Source organism: Camelus dromedarius, chromosome 16 (assembly GCF_036321535.1).
Source record: "Camelus dromedarius isolate mCamDro1 chromosome 16, mCamDro1.pat, whole genome shotgun sequence".
Lineage (NCBI taxonomy): Eukaryota > Metazoa > Chordata > Mammalia > Artiodactyla > Camelidae > Camelus > Camelus dromedarius.
In genome coordinates, this window is record NC_087451.1 from 25,076,410 (window position 1) to 25,099,310 (window position 22,901).

The following is a 22,901-nucleotide window of genomic DNA, read 5'->3' on the forward strand; positions in this document are numbered from 1 at the left end:
AGCTGGGACTCACCGCGTCGCTGATGCATTGCTCCTAAACCTGAGGCGCTTTATCGCTTTTATGAAGCTTCTGAAACAGTGGCAGACAATCACGCACGCCTTCCGCGTCACTTCAGGCACCGCACAGTGGCCAAGCGCTTCCTCAAGGGCAAAATAACGGTTCCCAAGGTAAAACGGACGCATTTCAAAGGAGAACTACGGAGGCACCATTGAAAGCCGCACTCCTCCGATAAAACTGGCACAGAACACACACTCACGGAATGTGTTTCGGAGTTGCCCCAGAGTTAACGATACAGGTTTCAGTCAGAGAGAAAACAGAACAAGGTGCGAGCAAAATTCCTCCATCAAATAACGCTCGGAACATCAAGAATGCCTGCGGCGCGCCACGTGGAAGAGGAACAGCAGGCAGCCCCAACCTGCCGGTGACTGAGCCTCCATGCAGGGTCTGAAGCCCAGCTCTGCTGTGGGAGGCTCACCGCCAGAGCCACGGCACACAGGGAGGGGCCCAGGGACTAGACAGGTGGCAGACCTGTCGCCAGAGCAGCCAGGGAGCAAGGAAACTGCGACGCGGACTAAAAGGCATGGCCCTCAACGTCCACCCTCACCACTGCTGTTGTCCTCAGACCAGAGCGGATGATCTAAAGAAACAATCTGACCTTCACTCAGCTGTGAGAGAGGGATAAATGTTTTGAATCAAACTACAGTCATGGATAATCTGTCTCTTCAAACTGACACAACAGTTTGCTTTTCACACCAGGAAGGGCACTCACATGAGTGTTTAAAATGAGGAAATGAGGACTGAGTGACAATGAGGGACGGTGTAGGACTATTTCTTCACAATATTGGTGATGCTGATTAAGACTGTTTCTACGACCACAGGTGATTTGCTGGCATAGTACATCTCAGTCATCAGTATCTGGAGTAGCCTGAATCTTACCCAAAACATCCTGATTTTTCATGCTAAGATGTTAGGGTACCGTGATGTGGCTACACTACAGTGGGCAGCTAAGTCTCTGTGAGTCTGACTTCCCCAGGAGTTGACAGTTTTCTTTACATATTAAAACGTTCATGTATTTTTAGCATATTTTAAAACTGTACTGAAATGCTGCAAAGCAACATAAACAAGTACTTTTGTGATGGCTGGACTCTCTCCTGCAGGAGAGACAGGAGATGAAGCTGCAAAGCAAGACAGGCTCAAACCTCAAACGACTTTACCTGCATTGTTAAGGTGCTTGGATTTGATAAGCCCTGAGTTAGTGAGGATGATTTAAGCAAAGAAGCAAGGTGATCAAATTCACATTTTAGAACATCTGCTCTGTTGGTAGCACAGAGGGCAGATTATAAGTAAGTAAAGCTGGAAGCAAGAAACTGGTTAAGAGGAAATTTAATCAGCCTAGATGAGAAACAATAAACTAAGAGAGTGACAGGGAAGGTCAGAAGAGTTCGAACCAACAGATACCACAATGGAAATAACAGGACTCGATCATCAGCTGAACTTTGGTGAGGAAGGAGGAGTTTCCTGGTTTGTGTACAATTTCCTGAGACTGAAAAAAGAGAAGGTTGGCCGTGTGTATTGGTTATCTACCACTGTGTAACAAATTACCCGCCAAATTTAGCAGCCTGAAACAACCAAAATTTACTATCTCACAGTTTCTGTGGGTCAGGAATCTACGAGAGGCTTTGCTGGGTTGGTCTTGTTCAACGAAAATGCATCATCTGAAGGCCTGACCAGGGCTGGAGTCCAAGGAGATCACTTGCCTGCCCGGCAAGTAAGTGCTGGTTGTCGGCAGATCTCAGTTTCTTGCCAAGTGAACCTCTCTATAGGGTTGCTTGAATATCCTTCAGTGGCTTCCCCCAGACCAGGTGATCCAAGAAAGAGCAAGGAGGAGGCTGCAGTGTATTTAATAACCCTTAAGTCTCACACCATCCTTTCTGCCTTATTCCGTTCCTTATGATGGAGTCACTAAGTCCAGCCCACATTCAAGGACAAGAAGATTTAGCTCCAACTCTTGAAAGGAGAAGTATCAGAGAATTTGTCGATATGTTTTTAAATCATCACACCACTGAAGTGGATGGTGGGTTCCATTCATGCTAAATTTGCAATGCCTTAGATGTCCAACTGGGAGAGGCCAGCGGGCAGATAAACATACCCCTAGATGGTCACTGCTGACTTCAGCAAGGACAATGTCTACAGAAGACAGAATTAGAAGCAAGGTCACAGAATTAAGGAGGAGATGAAAGACAAAGGAAATGGAGTCGGGCTGCTCCTGAAAACTTAGCCATGAAAGAAGTCAACTGTTAGAGGTCAGATCGAGGATTTTGGTGGCCCTTTAAAAACAACAACAACAACGAAAAAAACCAGGAAGCCTAAGAGCATGTCTATAGGTAGAGGGCAAAGGAATCAGCAGAGAGGGACAAGTCAAAACATAAACGAATAGGGGGTGGTTGACAAGTTCTTGCAGAATGCCTTGCCCATTGACTTGGGACAGAGGAGAGAGGAGGAAAACAAGCATGAAGGGGTGCTACGTAGTGTGGCCCCGTCTCTAGGCCAGGTGGGTACACAGCAACATGTGTTGTGAGGAAGACAGACCCCCGAGGGGAAACACACTCAAGTCAGTTCAGTCGTGGCCGGAGCCTTCCTACCTTCTCTGCTGGTGCTCGCAGACCCCTGCTTCTTCTCCTGGCTGCTGCAGGTTGCATCATTCTGACTTACCCGCTTCCCTGTTCCTGTTCCCTAACCTCTGACAGTCCCTGGTCCTCCTCCCTGGGATGGCATCTGATTGGCTGCGGATCTAAGAAGACGACCAGCGTGGCCTCAGAATCTCCTCCACGGAAAGCACCCATCAGCAGCCCTGCAGACCTGGTGTCTCGGGGCTCTGCCTGCACCCGGTCTGGGGCGCAGTAAGACCCCAGCAGCATGGATGAGGTGGTGAGAGTCCTCTGTACCATGGGGTGTCGCGTTGCTCAGTGTGGAACAGGTGAAGCTGGCGGTGCTGTTTCTGCACCAGAACCCTGTTTGTTCAGGAGTCTAGATCCTTGGTGTGTCAACTCTGCTTACAGCTCTGCTAAAATTTGTTTTAAGACAATGTTAGTACAAATGCGATGTTAAATACAAATGTAGCTCCCCTCCTGTTATTTATGCCCTCAACAAAATCTGACCAACAGTAGATGAACATTAAACTATGATGATTCATGGAAATGAACAAGCTGATACCAGCAAGTCCCCATTTTAGCAGTTACCATGGTGACCATGGGCATGAATGGCTATTTAAAAGTGCTTTCTTTGAAACATCTTATTAGGTACAAAATATAAAAATTAATGAACTCATGGGGAGACGTCTTATTTTTAAAATTTTAATGAAGAAGGCAATTAAGTCAGAAGTATTTTAGCTACTATTTATAAGGGAACCATTTCAGATGAAAGTTTCCTAGGTTCTTTGCTTAAGTTGTCACATTCAATCCTCAAAAAAATCCCTACGAGCTGGGTATTATTTTTTATCATCGGGGCAGCTGAGGAAACTGGGGATCAGAGACGTTACATAATTTGCTGAAGTTCACACAACTTGTGCTGGAAAACCTGAGATTTTCACAGAACCTCATCTAACTCTGAAGTCCATGCTTCTTCCATTTTCCCACACTGGCTCTCTAATAAATGGTAACTAACTTCAACTACATCACCTCCTACCAGAGAGTGCCCCCAAGGTCGTTCACTGTCACACGACCCTACTTTATTTTCTCCATAGCCCTGATGACCACCTGAAATTTTCTTATGGCTTGCCTATCTGCCCCCTACATTATAAAGTCAGTGAGAGCAGGGTCCTTGTCTGTTTCTCCCCCCCCCCCCCGTTCATGGGCACCTACAATATTATCTGGCATGGAGCAGATAATCAATAAATATTTGCTGAATTAACAAACGAATGAAGAAAATTCAAAGGAAAAGTTAAACTGAGCAGGACCCTGCGGGAGCCCCCCAACAACAGGTACCTCCTCCCATGTCCCCCGCCTCTTGTTTGTAGAAAAGCTTTAGCCTCCTAGGCTCCCCCAAGTTCCAAAGAACAGGTTTAATCAGAGAAGTGAGAAAATGCAGAAACAAAGGAAGACAGCCAAGCAAGACAGAATCATCACAGTTTGGCCATAAAACAAAGTCAAGGACTTTCAGTTCCTCCTCAAGGGCTGTAGATAATGTCCTGAGCCACAGCCTTGAGCTGTTTTGCAGGTACTGAGCCCCCACCAGGTGGAAGAAGCTAACTGCATGCTGACCACCAGCACTAGACCCCGGACTGGCTGGAACCAGACGGTTGAGGATTGAGATTCCTGACACATCTCCCCGTTACCTCCCCACCAGCCAACCAGACACTTGTGCATGAGCTCATCACACACCCTGCAACCCTCACCCCAATGTAACCTTTAAAAATCTTTCCCTGAAAGCCCTGGGGGTGTGCAGGTCTTCTGAGCCTGAGCTGCCCTTTCCCGCCTGCAAATAAACGCTGCGCTCTCCTTCACCCCCACCCAGTGTCGCAGATGGGCTTGGCGAGCGGGCCCAAGTTTGGTTCCGTAGCAAAACACTAAAGCAAATGCTTACATAAATATGCATTTTTAAAAGAAAGTATTTGACAACTCCAAGGCAGAATTTAAATCATAACTTTTCAAAAGAAATACCCAAGTGCTTATTCGGGACATACTGTATTTTTCCATGTACTGTTTTCAGAAAAGCAGTGAGCAAACTTGCAAGATCATAATAACAAAGACGTGCTTCTGTATCTCTGAAATTGTGCCTAAAGCAATTCCTCTTTATCAGCTCAGGAAACCTTTGTCTGAAAAATAGTAGCAATTATCATTTTTTTCCTAGAGGATGGCCACGGCCAGTTTAACTAAAGGAGGAGGCTTACTAAGATGCAGCTATCCAGCATGAGCCTCAGTGAGCGCCCACATCTTCCAGAACAGCCACCTCTGCCAGTCCTGCAGATGCATCTCCTCTGTCTCTGGGGAGCCAGGGAAGGAGGGTGTGGAATGAGCAACTGGAAGGCCTTTCTTCTATCAGCAAAGCCAGTTCAAAGCCAGTAAGTAAAGGTATATCCTGAGAATGAATCGCAGAATCCGTCCAGAAGAGGCATCTAAAACCGCTTACTGTGAGGATACCACTAACACCTTCCCACATGACTTCTCTACAAAATAATTTTATTGAATTCGTTTTTCTTTTTAATTTATTATAAGACTGAATTTTTAAAACTTTGATACTGGTACCTGCCGACAAACGAGATCAATGGAATTGACAAACCAAGCATCAGGTACAGGAGTCCTCACCCCTGCTTCTAACACACTGTCTGATTTACTCCTGTATTAGGGTCACTGTTTGCTGTCCCTTCTTGGACATATGCTCCAGGGGACACAGGTTGTGTCTGTTTTCTTCACTTGTAAACCTGAGGCACACAGGCCAGTCCGTGGTTCGGGGTATTCAGTATAAACAATGAGTGAATCAGCAGTTCTGAGCCCAGTGAAGCGCAGAATTAAATCTAAACAGAATTAAGTCTAAATAACCTATGTTACCATGGCTACAATACGGGATGCCATGTTGAGAAGTTGAGAAAGAAAGGCTAATAATGCAAAAACAATAACAAAAATTCCCGAACGGTCACAAAAATGAAAGGGTGCAGGGCGTGCCAATTATTTTATTTTTTTCAGAAAGATACTCCAGAAGGTATGTAAGTTGATACACTGAGAGAGACGTTTGAAGCATATCGTTTAAGATATAAAGATAACAAACAGGGGAATAAAAAACAGACAAGCGTATCTTCCAAATAAAAGAGGGGGGAGAGAAAACCAGACCACGTGGGATAAGATACGAATTCGCTTCTAGCTGCAGACGAGGGGGCAGTAGCTACTTTGCTTCACCTCCTCCCGTGACCTCCGACCCAGACAATACTGGCAGCGGACAGGGAAGAAAAGATCACCGCAGACTAATCAGGAAAACCGCCAGGGTCTTACGCCGCGAACTACAAACACACGTGCCCCCTTCTGCCGAGCCTGCAGGGAGCTGGAGGAACAGGCTGAGAGCTGGGTGTGCCAACGTGGACGTCCTGCAGGACACAGATGACCCCAGAAGGCGGGGCCACCGTCTCCATCGGCACCTTCAGTGCCCGCAGTTGTAGCCACCATATCTGAGCAGTGGGCCGCGGTGGGAGGGAGACGGGCAAGTCCGAGGAGGCCTCATCCACCCAGCACAGCTGTGCGGAAGACGAGGCGAGAAACCATGGCAACCGGCCATCTACTGTCCGGGGCCTTGGGACTGGAGAACCTGAGCAACCAAAGCTCCCATCCAGGACACAGGCCCACACGGGGGACAACTGCCAGGGGTGCATTAGGGACAAACTGAGCAGCTCAGGGACATGAGGGACAAAGGAAAGACAAGATCCAGATAAAAGTAGGGGAGGAAATCAGCTTGTACATCTCACTGCGCCTGAGGTCATGGATCTGGGCGCCCGTGAGAACGGGAGAGAGCCCGCAGGGGGCTGAGAGCCCGGACAGCCGTGCACCATGTCCGTCTTGCTCAAATGAAGCAAAAGGAGGGAAGAAAGGCCGAATCCCACACGAAGTATGATAGAAAAAGCAGAAGATGGAGAAGACGAACGTCAGACGATGAAGGCATGTCAGCGGGACAGCTCGTGAAATGGACGCAGACTAGAACCTGGTGTTCTAAACAAGCCAGGAGATGGGACCTCCGTCCTGAACCCCAGAATGGCCAACTCTGAAGCACTGCTGGGAAAACTGCCAGATCTTAAAGATAAGGGGGAAAAAAAACCCTTTGAGTATCTAGGCAGAGCAATCAAGTTGCTTACAAGGGGGAAAAAATCAAATTGTCATCACACTTTGACAGCAGGCAGGTGGGTAACATATCAAAGATATTCAAGGAAGAAAACATAAGCCACAGATTTTACAGCCAACCAGCCAGACTGTCAGGCGTAAAGATCATAAGCTGTTTTGGACATGGAGGATCTTAGGGAGAATGATTCTGGTGGACACTTTCCGAGGAATCTCCCAGAGAACAATCATCAGCTGAGCAAAATGTGTGCGGAGGTGTCACCATGAGGACTGGCGGTAATCATTAAACATGTATCTACCCAGAAAACTAAGTCAAAAGGGTCCGTATAAGGGAAACAGTAGTGTAAGAGACAGTTACATATTTTCACGATGTAGATTCAACATAACTATCAAAAAAGTACCAATGAAATTCTAAAGCCGTGATGTGGGAAATATCCTTTGATACGTGGCAGGAAAAAAAGACATTTATGGAGTTACTGTGTAAAAACTCGAAACTTTTACATGGCCCAAAACCCCATCAACAAATTCAGGAGAAGAGAAGCAAGATGGCGGAGCAGAAGGACACTCGTAGCTCACCCTGTCCCACAAACACACCGAAACCCACATCCAGGGACCCACCCAGCCACCCAGAGCACCTGCTGAACTCCAACAGGACATCGCCCGCTTCCAAAGACAAAGACGCCAAAAATCTGGTTCTGCCAATCACTGAATAAATGATTCATTAACTGTCTAAAAAAAAATCCAAATTCAGAAGGCAAGCTGCAAAGCAGATACAAATATGTGCAACACCGCTAATACCACACAGAAAATGGAAAGAGCTGTTTGAATCAATTATACGGTAAATAGTCCTGTTGGGAAAAAAAAGAAAAAAGCACAGACGAAATATAAATGGTTATTGTAAACTGACTACACTTCAATAAACGATATTTACACAAAGAAAACAATGTAAATGGCTAAGAGCTATGTGAAAGGTTGCTCACACTGACTAATAATTTTTAAATACGGAGTAAAATAGTGACCTATGATGCCTGTCAGACCGGCAGGCATCGACAAGACCAAGGCGAGGGTTCAGGAGAATGTTTACCGTTGCTGAGGACACAGGGTGTATAAGGAATTACGCTGGATGCTGGAGATACAAACATGAATGATATAAAAACAATGTTCCTGTCCAGAGAGAACTTATATTTTTAGGGGATTTTTAAGGGAAGAGGGACTTTCAAGTGAGTACATAATTATTTAAATGCAACTCTGCCATGTGGTACAGTGGAGAAATACAGGTGCTTCGAAAGTGTAGAAAAGGTGATGTAGTTGTGGGGGAAGCATTCTCAGCCACTCTAAATGGATCAACTCTTTAGGAAAACAATTGGAACAATCTTAAATATCCACTTTTAAAAATTGTATTGAAGTGTGGTTGACTTACAATGTTGTGTTAGTTTCAGGTGTACAGCATAGCGATTCAGAGATACATATATATATATATACATATATATTCTTTTTCAGATTCCTTTCCATTATAGGCTATTACAAGAAATTGAACACTGTCCAGTACCCTGTGCTGGACAGTAGGACCTTGTTGTTTATCTATTTTATATATTGAAGTATGTTAATCCTCACCCCCTAATTTATCTCTTCCCACTACCCCTCTCCCCTTTGGCAAGCATAGTTTGTTTTCTATGTGTGTGAGTCTATTTCTGGTTTGCAAGTAAGTTCATTTGTATCATTTGTTAAAGCTTCCACATAGAAGCGATCTCATATGGTATTTTTCTTTCTCTGACTTACTCTACTTAACATGATCATCTCCAGGTCCGTCCATATTGCTGCAAATGGCATTACTTCATTCTTGTTTTATGGCTGAGTAGTATTCCATTGTGTATAGATAGAGAGATGATACCACATCTTATCCATTCATCTAGAGATGGACATTTCGTATCCACAGTTTTTGTCTCAGTAATTCTACTCCTTGATGCCAATTCTACCATAATCCATAACTGGGCAAAGATAAACACATAGTGATGTTACCGAAACACTGTTTATAACAGGAGAAAAGGAGAAATAATCCAAACGCCCATCGTCAGGATACTGCTCAGTGAGAGCACACCCACAGAATTCGGCCCTCGCAGAGCAGCACGAAGGTGTCCCATGTTGACGTACAGAGATGTGTGCTGTTTGCAATTCCTTACACCAGGCAAGAATTCCTCTTTGAAAAGAGTAATTCGGGAAGCAAAGTATTTTTTTAAACCTAAGGGATCCCTAACTTTTCTTGTATTTTGATATCTGGGACACAAAGAGACACACAAGGAATACCTCTGCCAATGGTGATGGAATAAACGTTTTCTTTCTTATCATTAAAATAGAAAACAAAAAACTGACACACACACACACACACACACACACACACACACCCTTTTCTTGATAAATACTGCATTTAATATTTTAATCTTTCCTTTTAGGTTCTGTTCCTTCGCTCAAAATGCAGGTCACAAATGTGCCCTTCTGCCAAAACCCACTTAGAGTCAACCGAAAAAAACTCCAGTCTTACAGCCCTTATGATCAGTCTCAAAGCCAGACGCGGCCTGCAACTACCTTTTCATTTGGAACTCTTGTTAAAATGCCAAACTGCAACTCCTTTAAAGGAAAGCAAACCCTAGCACATGGGGTTAGGCTTCCTTTGTTGCTACTCACAATGACTAAGCTCTGCACTTTTAATACGACACATCAAAGGGTTCTGTGCTTTTCTCATTACACCTTAATTCAACTTGGTTAGTGTCCTGGCACACTCCTTTTCAGATGAAAATGAGGAAAAGAAATTGAGCAACTGACTTAAAAGCCATAAAGCCACTCAGAGGGAGTGTTGCTCAGCCAAGGAGGAACCTAGCTCTCCTCCACAGAGGCTCAACGCCAGCATGCCCGATCCACCCCCCGGGCGGGCCCTGCGAGTCACCTCCAGCAATCGTCCGACCTGAGCCACATCCCCCCGCCTCACACCGCCTCGTAAGAACAGCCTCAGATCTTATTTTAGCCATTTTAGCATAATGAAGCCAATAAAATCTCTGCCGTTCCGCAAGGGGAGTAAGTTCTCAAACATTAAATAACTTGCCCACAGCCTGTGAGCATTTCCACCACAGTGTCTTTCCAAACCCTTTACTGTTTCCTACGGGGTCAGACAAATACTTGAGTAGAAGATGAGTCGTTCCTGAGTTCAGTTAACTCCAAATGCTTATCAGGTGACTCCTTTGTTCAGAAACCACACTAAACACTGTGAATATAAAACTGAGAAAGAGACCAGCCTGGCTCCCAAGAAATCCAGTCTCACAGGGGAAAAACAGCTCACAGACTGCTGTCACACCGAAACTCTCCCTCCCTGACTCTGAACGAGGAACTGAGTCACCAAAATAGCAAGAGCTCTGACCACGAAATACTGCTTTAACCCAGTGCGTTATCTTCTCACTCTCCTCCCTTAGAAACATGCCACCATTTCCAAGTGCCCGTCCCTCTTAAAAGGAAGCAGGGCTTCCTGGAGACCAGCTAACTCCAGGTGTGGAGTATACAGTGAACAAGGGGAGGGAGTCTGGGACGCCACGTGGTGCCCAGAAGTCAAGGCAGCGCCCTAAGACCAGCGGGGCCGTGTCAAAGGAACACAGGGGTCAGCCCGAAGGAGCGCATTTCAGCCTGTTCCGGACAAGTTCAACACCAGCAAAACGTAACGACAGCCATGAACCACCAGACGTAAATTAAAACACACGCTGACATGAAAAGAAGAAGGAAAAGACGAGGAAGAGCAAGCCCTTCTGGCTTCTCTTCCTGGAGCTCCCGTTCCATCCCGCCTACGAGCAACCTCTCAGTCCTCAAAACCCGTTTATCCATTTGTTCAACAGGGATTTACTGGGTCTGAGTCCTGCCTAGGAAACAGAAGGCGGTGAGGAAGAGAGAATGGGAACGAGTAACTTGAAGCTTGGGTGTAGGCAGGGTCCGGGCCCTGGCTGCACCTCAGAGGAGGGTCTGGCCTCACCTGGGAAAGTCAAGAGGGCCGAAGTCTAAACCCCTCCTTCTCGGCGACGCCTCGGACGGAGCGAGCCCCCTCTCCTCACTGCTGCTCCTGGGCCGCAAGGGAGTTTTAACTCCTGCACACACCACGTCGTCTATGATCACTTTATAAGCTTCTGTATGAGTCAGGATTCTCTAGGTTGCAAGTGACATTAAACTACCCTGAACCAGCTCCACAAAAAAAGAGGGAGGGGTCATGTATGTCCATAAATAAACCATGGAAAGCGCAGGGGTGGACGGGGCCCAAGGACTGGCAGGACCTGGGAACAGCCGCCCTCCACGTCTTTCTGTGTTGCCTTCACTGTCTTGACGGGTGGGTGGGTTCAGGCAGAACCAGGTTCGTTCGATAAATTAATTGCACGAATACCACGGTCCATCGACTCCAAGACACCTGCAAGGACCATCGAAGAAGGAGTGTGAGTCCTGGTTGCTTCATCAACACTTGTGTGGCTGCCTTCAGTTGAGATGAGGAAGTGCCAGCCTCAGATTTGCAGAGTGGGTGTTACAAGTTCAAAAGAAAACCCCAAAGAGAGGACCGCTTGCATGACCACCACCACACGCTACCAGCGGTCCTGACGGCCGAGGGGACGCCGTCTGTGAGAAACCACAAACGACCTGATCTCAAAAGTGGTTCAAAAGGGGAAGTTTTAGAAATGCCTTAACTGCTTTTCTTCACTCATACTTTCCTTTTTGTAGACGTTCAAAAATGCTATAGGATATAAACTGGTGTCTAAATATGTCTAAACGCTCTTTTAATAAGTCTAAAATAGAAAGCACGCATAATGAAAAAAACATCATGTGGTAGTTTAATCGGAAGTATTTTTTTCTTTTTTAGTGGAACGCAAAATAATTGTTTTAAAATGGATAGCATCTCTACCACACATAAAATAGATGAACAACAAGGCCCTACTGCAGAGCACAGGGAACTGTATTCAGTTTCTCATCATGAGCTCTAATGGAAAAGAATCTGAAAATACATTTTTAAATGTACGTATATGTATGCGTATAACCGAGTCGCTTTGCTATACACCTGAAACTAACCTTGTAGAGCAACTACACTTTAATAAAAAATAAGATTTTAAATTAATTAATTAATTATTTTTTTTAAAGGGTGGCACCTTAGATTTTATGAAATTATATTTACTGGGCACTTACCAGGCATGGGAGACATACATTGACCCTGTCGACTAAAATAAATGCGCAGCCTAAAAGCTGAGTTATGTTTTATTTGGCGGGAGGACTTGAGCCAGGATGACAGCCTCCCAGATGGCTCTGAGGGGCTGCTCCGAAGAGGCAGGGGAGGAGCTAGGACATACAGGAGCTTTACAACAAAGACCAGGGAGTTGGAACAATAAAAGATTACTTGTTAACTAAAGAAAACCAGGCATCTCAAGCTAAAGAATTTAGCGCTTTTCTATGTACGGGAGGGAGCAAACATTTGGGCTCAGTGAATTCATTCCTTTGACAAGCACCTCGCTTTCTAGGGCCAGTGCCCTGTCCTTTCTTATTCTGAGTCCCCTCGTAGGGCACCACTCTGAGTGGCTGCAGAGGCCGGGCTGCGGGCTGGTCTTCACTGGGGGGTGGCGGCAGCACCTGATGACTTGAAGGCTTCAGCATTCTTTGTTTACTGATATAGTTTGCAGTATTTTTCGTTCACAACCCAAATAAAGACCAGCTTCATGAATTAAAAAACAAACAAACAAAAAAAACCAGACCAAGTTCCAGCAGAGTTCATACATCCATGACCCCGAGAGCAAGGGGGCTCTCAGTCTCCCAGCTCCACTTCAAATAACTCAAAGGAAAGTAGTTAGCCTGGCTTCGGACATGATTGCCCTTGGAAAAACCTCTGTGAACATGGAGTGTGACGGTCTATGATGGTCTCATTCTGGGTCACTGCCAGTCCTTGGGCCAAGGCGAGGCTACTTCAGGGGGAAGGGAGGATGGAGCATTGAACAGACAGAAATCACAGTCGTCCTAAGTAACGTGTGTCTGTCCTGTAAGGTTGTGGACACACGGAAGTAGGCTTCTGGTCTACATGGGGCAGGGGCCCATCGGGAAAACAGAACTCAGGAGAGGGAACTCGGTAGAGGCAAATTAATACAGAAACCAGCTCAGAGGTTTCGGGAAGGACTAAAAAGCCAGATGGGGTGGTGAGCCGACCCAGGGATGGGACCGGTGGGACGCCTCCCCCAGAGGGACTGGGGAAGGAGGGGGTATGGCCAGAGGCCAGTGTCACCCCGCTGGAGCTGGAACCAGCCCTGAGACATCCAGAAGCCCCCAGATCCTTTGTCTTACCTCACTTCCCCCTCTCCCAGCCAGAAGCAGTGTTGGGGGAGGGCAGCAGCAGTGAGCCTGAGGGCGAGGAGGCCAATGACCACTGCGTCCGCTAACTCATCTCAGTGTCTCCAGAGCCCAACACAGGCCCAGGCTCCTGCAGACGGAGGTCAACTCAGCATTGAGCGGAACCGAGAACTGCCACGGAAATGCAAGATTAGAGGTCTGAACAGAGCATTCCCTGGACTAGAGAGAAGAGAATACGGTACCCCACGCAGAGCACACAGGGAAGGGTCACAAAAAAGCATGGGGAAGGAAAAGCTCAAGAAATAACGAGCAGAGATTTGCTGGAGAAATAAAAGAGTGAGAGAGCTGGCCAGGCAGAGGCTTGGAGGCAGGCACGCGAAAGGGGACAAGGAAGGACAGGACTCAAAGTCAGACTCCATGCAGTGCTTTTCAGTCTCTCTCAAGGCGGCTATACAGCTTCCCCCTTCCATGACTGACATAAGTGGATTAAACTAACCTATGTCCTGAGAGCAAAACACTCTTTTCTTCTTTTAACGGAAGTACTGGGGACTGAACCCAGGACCTCGTGCCTGCTAAGCACGTGCTCTGCCCCTGAGCTACAGTCACTCCTCATCAAAGCATTCTAGAATTCCCAGAATCAAACCTACTTGGAAAAGTTTATTACGCTCTGAATTCTGCTGAATTCATTTTGCTGTCTTATGGCGGGTATTTGCACGTATCCATATGTACTCTTGGTCTCTGGTTTACTTTTGTGGGCGTCTATCCTTCTTTTTCAGGGTCTTTTTTTTTTTTTAACTTTGTGAAATTAACATTCTGTTTTATTTTCTGACACATTTTAATAGCATGGGTGTTGTCACCATCAACCTCTGATAATTCAGCACTTGCGACTGTCTGTGGAATTTTTACACAGCCTCTTTCTTGTCACCCACTTTTTGGCTGGTTACCACCCCACCATGTCCATCCCGGGGACCCCACATTCCCCACCACTACAAAACCCATATTCACTACATTGAGCTGAACTCTCCCCTCTTGGATTTTTCAGATAAAGTACAAGAAGACCCCTCCCCCACTCCCATCCCACGTAATTCCTCTTCCCCTTTCATTTCAGTTTCCTCTTTCGGCAAGCCTTCCCTGATAGCCTCCACCCTAAACCCCGTCTGGGCCTGTTATCCTCACCTGCCTGTCTCCCCACCCAGACCTCCAGCTTAAAGACTAACTGTGTGTCTCATCCATCACTGTGATCTCAGCACGGGCACACGATAAGTACTTACTATGTCGTAATTAGGAGCGGGTTATAAACTCGCACCTTAGGGGGAGGGTACAGCTCAAGTGGTGGAGCACACGCTCAACAAGCATGAGGGCCTGCCTGGGTTCAGTCCCCAGCACCTCCTCTGAGAGTGAAGAAAGCAGCCTACTTACCGCCCCCTGTAAAAATGAAAAATAAACTCGCATCTTAGAAACAACAGAAGGAAGAAAAAAATTAAGTCAGTAAACTGCAGTCTGTGGGTCCAATCTGGGCAAATGAATGGACCACATTCATTTATATTGTCTACAGCTGCCTTCAAACTATAGGTGCTGAGTTGTTGTGAGAGACTGTACAACCCAAAAACCCTAAAATATTTACTACTGGCTCTTTGTAGGAAAAGTGTTTAGGCCCCTGGTTTGGAATCTCCACTCACACGCAGACTCCACTAAAGCATGGGCTTTTAAAAAGTGCGTCAAAACAAGGAACACCGCAGAAAAGGCTGAAGAGACTGAGTTACTACCGCTGGAAGAGGGTGGGCAGCGTGATCTATCTTCTGTTCCTGTGACGACACGCACTGGACGGCATGAGTGCTCTCGGCTCCAAGCCCACTCCACCCCATAATCAAGTTCCTTTAACACCTTCAGGAACACTCATGACGCTACCACTACGTTTATCTTCCAGGTATTGCTTCACGTACAACAGGGGATGGTCATCAACTCGAAAGACTGCATGACCCGGTCAAGAGCCTGAGGAGGGCCGGCGGGTGAAGAGCCCCACCCCTCAGTTGCTCTGGCCAACACCGAAATCAACACTGAAGTCAAGTACTGATTCAGCAGGGGCTAGAAATCTGAATGTTCATATGAAGGGTCTTGATTATTACAGTGTTGTCAATCAACAAATACAGGTATTTATCTCAGGATCTGGGGGCCAGCTGGTTGCTTTGATGATAGAATTCAGGATTTCTGTTCAACAAAGATACCCAACAACACAGTGGACAGACACATTATCTATCAGGAGAAGCCATTTGCCTTGTCTAAAAATCAACAAGTGGCTAATGTCTAAAATATTCTAATCAGAAATCCCAACTGAAAAATAGGGGAAGAGCATGAACAGGCAATCTATTTTAAAGGAAACTCAGCAAGGTAACAAGCATCTGTAAAGATATTCTCAAACTTGGTAGTAACCAGAGAAATGTAAATGAAAGGAGTAAGAAGGCTAAAAATTACAAATGGACAATGCCAAGTGTTTGCAGACATAAGGGCATTTGGAATGGTCTCCTATGCGCTGCTGGGGACACGTGGGATGGTGCAGCCACTCTGAAGAGCAGCTGGTGGTACTTGGTTTTACTAAGCATTGGCACACACGACGACCAGGCAATCCTGCTCCTAGTCTCAGTCCTAAAGAGACTCACAGAAGTCCACATGGGACAGGTACAGGTGGGTCATTCAGCATTGTTCGTAGTGTCTGGGCACAGGAATGGATCCGGGTGTCTGTCTCCAGGAAAGAGGTGGGCGAGATGTACTGGGTACACAAACCAGACAGTCACGCAGCAACAGGGATGAGTCACGAAAACATGGTGGTGAGCGAGAACTCTAAAGCTACAACATGACACCACTGACGTACATTAAAAATACATGCACACAACACAGTCCACAATCTTAAGAATACATTCAACAGAAGCACGTGTATTCAGCCCATTAGAATAGTTGGCTCTGGGGGGAAGAGAATGAGAGTGGGGGACACAGAAGAAAGAGGAATGAATGAGTAAGTGAACCAGTGGAAGTGTGAGGGGTGGCTTGCAGGGACCAGCGATGACAAAGCGCCAAGAACAAGAATGTGATTAATTCAGTTCCCCACACCTGGGGCCTAAGAAGCATGAGGAGAGGGAGGAAACAGGTCTACAACCAGACACAGCCTGCAGAGTTGGAAAAGAAAAGGCTGGACAGTCTGAGTCCACATGCAGGTTCAATGACCTCGAAAAGCCTTTCAGACGAAAACACTGATTTAGACCATCTGCCACCTGGGAGGTTGGAGCTCAGACCCAAGCCGTTCGCGTCCGCCTGGGATTCACATCCGCATCCTCGGCACAGAGCCGACATCGGCGCCGCGGTGAGAGGGAGGGGAGAGTGTGAAGAAGAGGTGGCTTCCTGCGTCCCTGCAGGTGCCCCTTCACGGCCACTAACAGGCACAAAGGAAGCATGTCCCCCGCTGGGGACATCACTGTGATCGGCTTTCCAGTCCTCAGGGAATTCTCAATCTTGAGGGAGATTAAACTCAGACACAGGGTGAAGCAATCAAAACCATCGGCCACGGCCGCAGCCACGGAAGAGGAGTAAGAGATGAAATGCTGCCTGAATGTAGCCACGACCAGAGTTTGGGAGGCAGAGCCTGATGTGGGCGGGGTGGCCAGAATGTCCTGTGGAAAAGGCGTACATGACACTGCGGTCCACCATGTTCACCATAAGCCACCAATTGCCCTACAGTGACCAGAGACCAACTAGAGAACTTATCATCTGAAACAGCTGCCACCCGCGCCCCTCAGAGCTGCTTGGCACACATCACGCCTTGACGTCTTCCAACGTCAGGACACAGTTCCACACCCATCACTGCATCTTAGCCCTCAGACAACGCTGCTCCCTCCCCAGAGAGGGGAAAAACACCCGGTGATCTGGCTGGGAGCGGTCCTTCCCAGAGGCGGTGTCCATCTTTCTCTGTGGAAAACGGGGGGGACACTTTACAAAAAAGGGTTAACACAGCGGCTTGAGATGGCTCCTCTTAAGAAGCCCTGCCTGCCAGGCTGGCCCTTGGCTGGGCTCCAGGAACCTGGCTTTTGGGTCCTGACATTTGCAGAGCTGATAAGAGAGGCTCTTACCGCTCCTAAATTGTTCGTACAAACACTGCGGTTTGGGTGGAACACCTGCTTCCCTGCTGGGAGCCCGGGGTTTGGGTTGGGGCCAGGCCAAGGGCACCGCCAGGACCAGCCCCCAGAAAACAGCCCAGGCGCCGCGTCTCCCACGAGCTTCCCGGTGGCCAGCACTCCCCCGCGTCCCCGCCCGGGGAGGACTCTCAGAAGCCCGCACCCGGCCCCCCAGCCTTGGCCCTGTGGGCTCTTCCCTTGCCGATCCCGCTTTGCGTCCTTCCCCTGTGAGACACCACAGCCCTGAGGATGACAACACGCTGAGTCCTGTCAGACCTCCTGGTGAAGCACTGAATCTGGGGTGGCCTTGGGGACCCCGACACAGAAATAAATTCAAGATAAAAGATAATACTGGAGGTCGGACCAAGATCATGGGCGAGATACCCACTTCCGCCTTCCGGGTACCCGAAAGTCCTTTGGAGAGGCAGAAGTATTTTTAAACCACTAAATCAGTAAGAGGCCTGAGAAACAGAAACAGTGCCAGCTAAACATCTAAGACGTTTCTGGAAGGTGGAGAGTTCTCAGGGACAGGTGAGCACACCACAGCCCCACACAGCTTGGGAGGAGGCTGTGGTGCAGGGGGACATGGTAACCGGTTTCAGGCTTCAAATCAGCAGAGAAAGAGGGGCGGGATGGAATCTGACAAGAAGTGGGGACCCGCAGTGGGTTGGCCAGGGCTCGGGGACCCCTCCCAACATACACTGAGCAGCCACAACACGCACCCCATCTCCTGGTCCTACACCCCAGTCCGCAGCATGTCCAGCAACCACCAGAGGCAGCAAAGAGACCAGGAATCAGGAATCCTCAAACTCCAGGATGAGCAGACGAAGGAAGATTCCCCAAGTTTTTACTCAACGTCATGAAATGGGCACAGCGAAGCAACAGGAGAACATAGATCCAAGGGCACAGTTAATGGAGCCATAGAGGGAGTTATGAGACGTCCTCAGAAAGACGTGAGGGGACACTCTACCCGTGAAAAGCAAGAGCCAACAGACAGGTGAGGATTTCCACTCTATACTGTGAAATTAAAAAGTGGGGTTGGGGGAGGGAGGGTATAGCTCAGAAGTAGAGCACATGCTTGGCATGCATGAGGTCCCGGGTTCAATTCCCAGTGCTTCCATTAAAAAAAAAAAAAAAATATATATATATATATATATATATATGCTCTTCTAAAAAATTTAAAAAGGAAACCTGTGTGATCTTAGACACTTTAAAAAAATAATAAAAAAGTAGAGTCAAGAGCACTATATGGAATAATGCTACTATTTGTGCAAAAAAAAAAAAAAAGGAGGAATTAAGCCTCTAATTCACATTTGCTTGTATTTGCCAAGAGAGACCAGAGGCACATACAAGAAACTAGTGACAGTGGCCCCGCATGTGGGGGAGGGAGAGCTGGGGGGTGTCGGGGGGGGGGTCCTTCACTTACAGCTTTTCATACAGTCTACTGTTTGAACACTGAATATCTTACCTATTCCAAAAATTAAATTTACAAAAGTAGAAACCTTGAAAATTAAATATATGTTTTTTTTAAAGCACATAAAAACACTCAACGGATGGGCTGAGGAGTTGGCTGGAATCCCCCAGAATGTTGCTCATATTGATAGGACATGTGAGAGAAAAGTCAAGAAATGTGAAGGATAACTTAAGGAATTCTCATATCCATCAAACAGTAATTCCAGAAGGAGAAAAATAAAGAAAATGGAGGAAGCAAGGAAGTACTCAAACTCCCCCAGTGCCAAGCTTTAGAGTGAAAGGGACCACCGAGGGCTGAGCAGGAAGAACAAAGGAGGACCCCCTACCCCGGACAGGCAGGGGTGAAATTTCGGCACACAAGGGAAAAAGGAAAATCTAAACAGGTCAACCACAGAGAAGTGGGAGTCAGGCTGCAGAGACCTCACACCAATCACACTCATGCCAGCTGATAATGGAGAATTATCTTCAAAATTCAGAGATTTTAACCCAGACTCCTCTACCCAGTCAAGAGTCTTCAACATGGAAAACAAAACTTTTATATATTTTTAAACATGTGAGGGCTTAGAAAGTTTACCACCCACAGAATCACAGGGGTAAAAAATACAGTTACTTAAGGACTTGCTGAATCAAAACAAAGACGAATCCAAAACGGAGGAAAACGAGAGATCAAGCAACCAACGATGAGCAAACAATCAGTAAAACCTAAAACTGTGGATGTGTCATGTGCAAAACCCCCAAACCTCATATGCACGGATTATCCTTGAAAGTCAAGGGAAAAAAGTTTAGATGTGTGAAAACTTAAAGATTCCGAAAGAGCTCAATTTCACGTATCATCAGAGAAATCCAAATTAAAACCACAGTGTGATACCCACCAGAATGACTAAAATAAAAAAGGACAGAAATTGCCAAGAGCTGGCAAAGGATGTGCAGCAACCACACATGCTTCTCAGTGCAGAAGTGGATGCAACCACTGTTGGAAACTGTTTAGCAAGATCTGCTAAAACTGAGCATATGCACACCCTATGACCAAGCAATTCCACTCCTAGGCAGCTACTAAACAGAAACGCACACACCCACTCAGCCAAACACGCAGACCAGGAGCTTCACCGCAGCGCTATTCGTGACGGCCCCCAACTGCCAACCACCCAAGGGCCAGTTAAGGTGGAATGGACATCCACGCCGTGACACGTACAAGAGTGGAACATATACAGCACTGGGAATGGGCAAGCCACAAACACACTCAAGAATGTGTGCAAGGGGGGAGGGCACAGCTCAGGACTGGAGCGCATGCTTAGCATGCACCAGGCCCAGGGTTCCATCCCCAGTGCCTCCTCTAAAAATAAATAAATAAATAAATAAACCTAATCCCCCCCCAAAAAGAACATGTGCAAAATAAAGGCATTTTCAGGTACTACAAAAGCAGAAAATGTATCAACACCGATAGAACTTCTAAAGAATGTACTTTAGGGAGAAAGAGAGACAAAGAAGAGTACCTGTGATCAAGAAGGAGTGAAGAGGGAAGAAAATGGTAAACAGGTAGATAAATCAAGCAAATAGTGACCTGGAAAACAATAATAATAGCAAGAGCAATAATGTCTAATTTGAAGTTTAAAGTGAAAATAGAGCTGAGGCCAAACGAGAGGTGATGGGAATTAGAAGCTCTGGCCTGGACCAGGACGAGGACAGACTGGTCACATGAATGATCTCATCTTTTGCTTCAAAAGGCTAGAACTTGGGTAAAATAAACTCAAATGATGTAGAAAGAAAAAGAACAGAAATTAATGACACAGAAAAATAAAAATCAATAGGATTAATCAATAAATCCAAAAGCTAGTTCTTTGAAAAGACTAAGAAAATAAGGAAGCCTTAAGCAAGTCTGACCAATTAAAAAAGAGAAGAGGCGCACACAAACACACACACACACACACACACACACGTGTGAACAAGAAGGAAAGCAGACCACAGATGTGGAAGACTTTTATTTTCCTGCAACGAGAATACTATGTACCACATTATGCTAATGTATATTAAATTTCAATAATGTTAATGATTTTCTAGGAAGATATAAAGTATTAGATTGACTTTGAAGAAATAGAACAGTCAATGATCACGGAAAAAATGAAAACATAATTAAATACTGACCGATTTCTTAAAAAATAAAAAAACACCGCCAGCAGCCCAGGCAGTCTGCAGTCAGATTCTGCCAAACTTCAAGGAACAGATCGTTCTTCTGCTCCAGAGCATAGAAAATGATGGAAAGCACCCCCATAATCAGTGGAGACAGCAAAACCTTGATTATGAACTCAGACAAAAATGGGAGGGTGAAGAAATATATAACAATCTAACTTGTAAATACAGGTGCAAAAACGCTAAATGAAATGTTAGCTAATTGAATCTATCAGACAACCCGAACATACATTTTAACTCATCCCAGGATTTTAGAGACAGAAAGCCAGCAGTATAATCACCAATGTTTAAGAAGAAAACTGCCTGGTCCTATCAGTATTTACTATACAAACTAATGGGGTGGGGAGGAATCAACAAAATGAAGACAATCTAATAAAGAAGATATTTAGTGAAGCTATACTGGGGAGCATTCCCCTAAAGCCAAGCCCAAGATAAAAATGTCCTATTTAACCTAAATAGTCAGCACTGTGGAGAGGGGGGTCCATAGAAAACAAAATGTAAGAAGTGCAAACGTTAGAAAGAGACATCTGTCGTTTCTTCACAGAAGAGATTTGTCTACGTACAAATCAACTGAAAACCACTGAAACGGGCAGAGTTCAGGCTGGAGGGTCCGCTCCGACCCAGTCTGGGGCACCAAATTAAACTCGCTTTGGGAGTTCATCCCGCAAAGCCATTTCTGTACAAGGCATCAGGCCCCACAGGCTTTGCTCCCCACGCCCCGCCTCCCCCATCTTAAACGAAACAACATCTCGTTTGAAACAAGATTAACAAAAACCTTCTGAACCAAAAATTAGCTCGGAAGGGTCGAGCTGTGACGACTCAACGCCGCTTTATCTGCCGCCTGCAGCGACCGCAGTCGCTCAAGGATGTCAACCCGTCCGGGGACGCTTCCGATAGAGGGCAAGGGAGAGCAGCCTCACCGGAACGCGTCTTTCACCGCACACCGCTTATTATATAAACTTACCTGCCGGCAAACGGAGCTCCCACAAAAGAAAAATAAGACATTCGGGGTCCAACTTCCTTTAAAAAAGAAAAAAGAAAGAAAAGCATATGTAACTAATGGTACTCCCAGGATGCGCGGGCAGGAGGAGGCGTCCCCGCTGCGCCCCTGACAGGCTGCGCATCCCGGGCCACCAGGCATCCAAACGGTGCCCGGGCTCCAGGTGCGCCTCGCGGGCGCCGCGCCAGCGCAGCCGTGCCCACGGCTCCGCGGGGCCGGCTTCCGCGGGCCGCTCGGGCCCCGCCACGCAGCACCCGGGACAACTCCCGCGGGGCTGCCCCGCGCCGGGCCGGGGCGCCGCTGGGGCCCAGTGTCCGCAGCACCGGCCTCCGTCCTGGGCTCCTGGACACCGTCGGCCGGAGGGGAGGCCGGCCACCTGCCGCGCCACCTGCCACACGGGTCCCGCCGCCCGGGCGTGGCGGGGCGGGCGGACGGCAGGACGCCGCCTCCGGGAGGGGCAGCCCCGCGCCCTGCGCCCCGCGCCCCGCGCCGGGACCCCGCACCCCGGACCGGGACTCGGACTCGGACCCGGACCCGCACCCCGCGCGCGCGCGCGCGCGCGCGCCCGCCCGCCGCGCGAAGACAACGCGGCTGAGGCGCCAGGAGCGGGCGGCCGGCGCGGCCGCTGCTCACCTGCCGGCTCCTCAGCCCGCAGCCGCCGCGGCTCCCGCGCTCCCTCCCGGGCGCGCCGAGGGACACGGCCACCGAGCGGCGCCCCCCGAGCCGCGGGCAGGGGGCGCGCGCGGGCGGCGCGGGGCAGCCTGGGAGATGTGGTCCGGCCGCCCTGCGCTGCCCCCCGCCCGCCGCCGCGCTCCGCGGCGCCGGGGCCGCCCAGCTCGGCCCGGTACGGGACCCGCAGCTCCAGCGTCGCCTGGGGACCCGGTGCAAACGCGAGCCCTCCCTCCCACCGAGTC

General features: G+C 47.7%; 1 protein-coding gene across 7 annotated transcripts in view; it reads right to left on the reverse strand.

Annotated features, from left to right (window-relative positions):
- Window positions 1-22,679, reverse strand: part of SPECC1 (sperm antigen with calponin homology and coiled-coil domains 1) — a 188,715-nt gene extending 166,036 nt beyond the window's left edge. For 3 of the 7 annotated variants that reach the window (XM_064495322.1, XM_064495325.1, XM_064495323.1), the window contains exon 1: window positions 21,952-22,071. Coding sequence is in view for 1 of the 7 variants with exons in the window: in XM_064495324.1 (XP_064351394.1) it covers window positions 21,952-21,992 (41 nt within the window). In the remaining 6 variants the exon portion in view is untranslated. Of the gene's footprint in view, window positions 1-2,643; window positions 2,757-21,951; window positions 22,072-22,620 lie in introns of those variants that run through there. The other 4 variants (XM_064495324.1, XM_064495319.1, XM_064495320.1 and 1 more) reach the window with 4 other exon arrangements.
- Window positions 22,680-22,901: the final 222 nt, after the last annotated feature.